Here is a 6,054-nt window from a genome sequence, read left to right as displayed (position 1 = left end):
CACGTTCCCGGGTAACTTGTTGTGAACCCATTACATATACTTTAGCATTTTTACAGTCCCTCATAATGAATAGAACATAACAATATTTATAAATAAGACATGTATTTCATTCATAACCAGTTGCTATACCAGTTCTTAAAACAGCGTTACTATCATTTCAGTAAGAAACGCAAAAGAATGTCACATTGTCTCCAGAAAAGAGGACTGAGATTACAAACAGCAACAAGCAGTGGTAAACTTCAAGACGTAAAAAGTATTCCAAAGCTTTGCTAGCTTCCGATTCAGGTCTTCGATAAGAATGCAAAAAATATTTATTCGAGACAGACAATAGGTGCAAATTTCCTTGGTATTTTTGATGAAATGAATTTATCTGCATTGACGCAAGTCTGTTCCACATAAGAGGAAGTTCACTTTCAAGGCCACAGTCTATCAATGGCCGGAATGGTTTGCTGATACAATATTTGGATTCAAATACAGTTCGAATGCAAAATGTACACGTCTGCTAGTGAATAAATGCTGTTACGCAATTATGCTACTACAATGCATTCCAGCAAATTCCAGAATTTTGTCAAGCAAAAAGCAGACAGCATGGCCTGAACAGCAATATAAAAGAAGGCATTCATCAGACTCTCAGCTCACTGCTCTGCTTCATTCAAGATGATGTAGAAAATAAACGAATTCGACTGCTTGGCTTGTGAAACTAACTGTCACCATTCTGAGATCCTTTTTATTTAAACCTTTACCTAAATGTGAAAACATATTTGTTTTCTGTTTCTGCATCTGCTAAATCATTCACGACTTGGAATTGCAATTTTACCACAATGAACAATGCTGGTGTACAAAATATAGCAAAAATATATGCACTTCTGAATAAAGTTATCATTCTTGTTGTGCAGCAGGAGTCTAGAACGACTGAAATCATCACGAACAATGTTATTAAAGGACAGCGGATAACATGGACAGGCATCGTGTTCAGTTTTCCTTTGAAGGTTACTAATTTTAAAATTCTCATCTATTCGTTTGTAATGTAAACGAAAGGCATCAATTTGTCACGCTACGATCTCCACTTTCTACCAATGGTGGCGCTCTCTGTCCAACTGGGGAAAGAATGATTCCGTTTACACTGGCATTTTCTATTATAGAGGTCAACATTGTGATTTATAACGGAAAAGTTGACAGAAAAAAGACCACAGAGACAAGATCTTTAATCTATAATCTTCAATTGTTATTTCTCCGATATTTATTACGACTACATGAATAAGAAATGCTTAGAAGGATATGGGCCAGGATCAGACAGGTGGGACGACTTTAGTTTGGGATTATGTTGGACCGAAAAGTCTGTTTCCGCACTGTATGACCCTATGACAGATGTACAGCATATAATGCGATTAATTATTTATTACGGGAATTTATATCTCATTTATTGTTGATGAATGACTGAACGATTTCTGTTTCAATTGTGGTCCTCCAAATAATTGTAATCAAGAGACGTAAAAAAACAAAATAATGTACTATTTGAATAAAGCAAATATTTCACGAACAAAGAACAGAAATTGCTGGAGAAACTCAGCACGTCCTGCAGCATCTAAAGAGTCAAACGCAGTGTTACCTTTAGTTCTGATAAAGGATCACCTGGGCTCGAAACGTTAACTCTGGTTTCCTTGTCATAGCTGTTGACAGACCCTCAGAGTTTCTGTAGGGCATTCTGTTTTTGTTTCAGATTTCCATCATCTGCGGTTCCTTGTTGTACTTTTCGCTAGGTGTTCTCGTCATCGTTCCCTTCTCAACCAACATCCACAAATATCGATTAACTGACCATTTATTTATTTGCATTCTGTAGGATCTTGCTATCACCAAAGTATCTGTTGTTGACATTCATTGCATGTTACCAATTTTTAGGACCTGATATCGCACTGTATTAATCCTGGCTTTTCGCATTCAGTCATGCACTTGAGAACCTAATATCTAAGAAATGACTATTCCTCTACTTTAATTGTAAATAATTATTTACTGAAAATCGTTCAAATTTATATGAAGATTGCTACATTTAAAAGAAGATATTTGGACATGCAGAGCAGATATTGCCATATAATCCTTGATACTTCCTAGAAATTTTAACAGAAATTTACTGATAATATGTTTATTTTTTATAACTTTCCAAATCGTTTGGGGAATTTCTACCCAGAAATATGCTGGCAACATGATTTCATTTCCTATCGTGGAGAATCTCAGGTCTGCGTTTGATGCTTTCTTTATCTTTCAGAAACCTGTAACTGTCTCTTTAAGTTGCTTATACGGATGATGGACAAAAGCTAGCACTTCAGTTCGCGCTTTCCAGTTTCAGAAACGCACCTTTAACAAATGACTTTTGTAACTAGATAAAATCACAGTATCAGACGGATGGGTGCCAATGGATAGTTAACGAGAACCAAGTTTCTTTTTTCCTTCAGTGTTTATTACAACACCACAAGCAGCAATTATATTTTTTAAATGAACATATATTGGACAGGTGAACATGCAGAGGTAATTGAGAATAAATTTGATGTTAGAATATAGAACCCATAGAATCCCTACCGTGTGGAAACAGGCCATTCAGCCCAACGAGTCCACAGATGTTTATATTTTGCACTTGAGCAACATGGCTGACCAATGTTCTAGTTGCCCGCACAAAACATAATGCATTTTGTTCCATTATAATTTACTGCAGTATTTCATGTACAACATTCAGGAGCTATTTCATTCTCGTGAGCTACGTTTTCCATAGCAAAGCTACCACATTGCACTGACCTGAACCCCGCAATGAAACGTCAGCTGGTGTTGTTTTTATTTTAGAAAATCCAGGGAATTGCATAACTTTTGAACTGAATAATGTTTAAAACTGCCTACAAGAGGAGCAGAGCAGGTACGCAATGAAGTGTGGAAGAAACTGCATGATCTGTATGCAAATATAGATGTGATTTTGAGTATCACAGCTTTGAAGTTTTAAATCAGCACAACACTATCTCAAATCAATAAAGTTTGACATTTTCCAGCTACTGTTTGACCAAAACCTGCGAATTAACGATTTGTTCTGAAGAAAGGTGACAAAATACTGCGAATGCACATTTGAATTCAATTTTGTGCATGTAAAAACTTTATGCATTTGAGAAATTTATTCAAGTATAGCATGCCCTAACTTTGAACAATTATGTATTCCAATAATTTCAAACCCGAACAGGTGTGTATACTACTCACGAAACAATTTATTTTGCAACCTATAATATGTTATTATTCTTTAAACATTACAGAGAGACTTTAATTTGTGTCCAATTATATTTACTCACACACGTAATGAATAGTAAACGAGTACTTAGCCTTTTGGAAAATCAAGTTAAATATTCCCTTTAGTATCGATATTTCTTGTTCACCACCTTTAGTGAAATCAACATTCTTTATTGCGTTTAGCACATCAAACTGGAGCTCCTCGTAATGCAAGATAAAGATTAATGAGCTATTCCAACTTCAAAAGAATTAAAAACGAAAATGCCTAGTAATCTTCTGTGGCTATATAACTAAAGAGAGGCGACTTTGCTGTTGTAAATCAGTATGCACGTTCTCGTGACTCTTAAAAAGCAATTGTCCAAATGAGGAATGTTATTATATTTCACAGTCCAGGACAACTTGGCTTTATCAATTGTTGCTGCACACGAAGAAGTTTTTTCTCTTTCTGTCGCTGGTTTTGGAACCATGTCTTCACCTGAAAAATACAGATTCTTTATATATGTGACTAATAAACACGGACTTGGTTTAATGTTTCGTGAAATACAATGAGCCCACCTGTTGACAATGAAGAGGGACAGGTACTTAATATTTTCTTGCATAGAAAGTGGAACGAACGCCTCTTACCTGTCTTTCTGTTAAACCTAACCTAAAAGAGATGTTTAATCGGACCTCAGGGGTGAGGAATCGATTATTTTCAAAAGCCATTTCCAGTTCAGCGATTTGTTGTTTGCTGTAGGGGATTCGCTTCTTTCTTTGTCTGTGTGTAGGATTCTGCGACATTGACCAATGCGATGCTAGTCCCAGTGCTGAAGGAACATAAATATCCTATCAGTATGTTAAGTCATTAGGAACATAATCAGTGAAATTCCGAGAAATGCGTGTTTTATCTAGTTATGTTGCTTTCATGTATGCGCAAACGCTGCGTTAACTAAACAGCTGTCAGTTCCGTTGACTGTCGTTCATTTTAGTCGATGTTGGTTAATTTATCCTTCAGAAATTATCATTGTTGAGTGACAAGAATTAACAGCAAAAATAGCAATTAATTGCAATTGTTTACAAACGTGTGTTCCCACCTCCCCTCCTCTTTGTAATCCAAATGTTATGATAAATGTTACTCACTTTTCTCAGTTGAAATATGCAATATTTTGTTGCATGCATTTTGTGTACGAAATACATATTGTGATCTCTAGAACTTTTCATTAAAACTACATATGAAGCGATTATATAAAAATCACCAACTATTTTCAGTTTTCGCTTTAAATATGCGGTTAAAACATATAACCATCCTCAGGAAAAGCGAACTATCTTAGCTTTCCCAAACTATGGAGAACAATGTTTTTTTTGCTAAAATTGCCCGATCATTCACTGACCAAGCAGCATGCTCACATCGAAACTAAAATACAAATCACCTGGACATTGCTGTAAGACACAACCAGAAAAGTCACCTGTTGCATGATATCAAAGAAAGCGAATTACAATTCTTAATCAATCTAATCAATCTTAATCAATCAATCATGGATATGTCGTGCATGAGAATGTATTATCAGACTGACCTAAAGGCCTTGGGACACCGGGCATTGCAGTATTGAGTGTTCCTGCTTCATACGATGTTCCAGAGTACTGAGAATGGTAAAAGGCAGGCGTACCCTGATTGTTGGGATTTGCCTGCGTTTGAACAGGTGCAACTTGGGGATATTCTAGTGGCCAATGCTGATAAAGTGAGGAGTTTGTCGGGTATTCACCTCTGGTACAGTAGTTGTGCCGGTAGCTAATAAACGGAGACATATGGCAGTCATTTTGCAGTTGGTTTGCAGGGATTTGCACTGCCCCAGGTGACATAGCGACAATCTCCTGATCTGTGCTTCCATGCGATCCACAAGTCGAAATGTCTTCGGAACACAAATCTTGGTGTCCTCCACTTGAAGTCGTTTTCAAAGGCGATGAGGATAAAGCAGAAGTTCTAAAGTTTGTGGAAAATACTGGCGCCATTTCTGTAGGTCGCACTTCATCTTCCCTTAATCCTGTTTTATCACTAGATGTCTCTAGCGTCAGTTCGTACCGCAGAGAAGTCGAATCCATCTTATAACTAAACTGAATGATTGGGTTCATTCCAGCGACTTGCAAATACAATTCTCTTGTTACATTTTTGTCCTGACTTGCAAGTTTAAGCTCCTGTCCCTTCTAAATGCTGAGAATGATAGCGTGACAAGTACTGAGCAAACACTTTGATGTCTGCCTCGCAGAAATGAAACCCAGCTCTCCATTAGGTGCACAAACTACACCCTGGATCAAGCTACCTGATCTTTTTATTGCTGTAGCACAGCTACAGTTGGTAAATAAAACGCAGTGTGGACTCTTTGCAAATTAAACTTTGTGCGCAAACGTCAAGGACAGTGCTGCATTACAGAATGACACTGTAATGTACTGTAGTTACCGTACTTTGACTCAAGGTCAATGTGGAGTTTAATGATCATTTTGTTTCGGCTTATTGTTTCAGTTTTTCATTCTCTGACTTTTCCCCGCTGATTCTTGTTCACAGTATTTGATTGCAATGTACCTTGATTTATAAACGTGCATTTTGTTTTGAACCCAAGCGGCAGAATGGAACAACAAATTAACAAAGCCGTTCACTACAACCTGGAAAAAACCTTTTTCACGACATTGTAACTTGCGTCAGACAAAAAGCATTTTAGTGCATTTTATTGCCTGCTATAACCCTTACCGCAATAGAATTACACCTAGCTGTACCTGCTTTAGACGATCGAACAAATATTTGGCCCATTGCTGTAAAGC

General features: G+C 37.0%; 1 protein-coding gene across 1 annotated transcript; it reads right to left on the bottom strand.

Annotated features, from left to right (window-relative positions):
• Positions 1 to 3,643: 3,643 nt before the first annotated feature.
• LOC132817484 (homeobox protein Hox-D12-like) lies at positions 3,644 to 5,340 on the bottom strand. The gene is made up of 3 exons (XM_060827943.1): positions 4,815 to 5,340; positions 3,886 to 4,067; positions 3,644 to 3,736 (listed from the first exon to the last, which is right to left on the bottom strand). Exons 1-3 carry the CDS (start codon positions 5,338 to 5,340, stop codon positions 3,644 to 3,646), a joined length of 801 nt encoding a protein of 266 aa, XP_060683926.1.
• Positions 5,341 to 6,054: the final 714 nt, after the last annotated feature.

Source organism: Hemiscyllium ocellatum, chromosome 7 (assembly GCF_020745735.1).
Source record: "Hemiscyllium ocellatum isolate sHemOce1 chromosome 7, sHemOce1.pat.X.cur, whole genome shotgun sequence".
Lineage (NCBI taxonomy): Eukaryota > Metazoa > Chordata > Chondrichthyes > Orectolobiformes > Hemiscylliidae > Hemiscyllium > Hemiscyllium ocellatum.
Note: the sequence above shows the minus strand (reverse complement) of the source record. Positions and strands in the feature narration are given on the sequence as shown.

Excerpts from the sequence above, each read along its gene's own strand:
- LOC132817484 (XM_060827943.1), bottom strand. The coding sequence starts at position 5,340 with ATGGATTCGACTTCTCTGCGGTACGAACTGACGCTAGAGACATCTAGT. Across the intron at positions 4,068-4,814 it reads CGGTGTCCCAAGGCCTTTAG|CACTGGGACTAGCATCGCAT; the intron begins GTCAGTCTGATA and ends ATGTTCCTTCAG. Across the intron at positions 3,737-3,885 it reads TAGGTTTAACAGAAAGACAG|GTGAAGACATGGTTCCAAAA; the intron begins GTAAGAGGCGTT and ends TGTATTTTTCAG.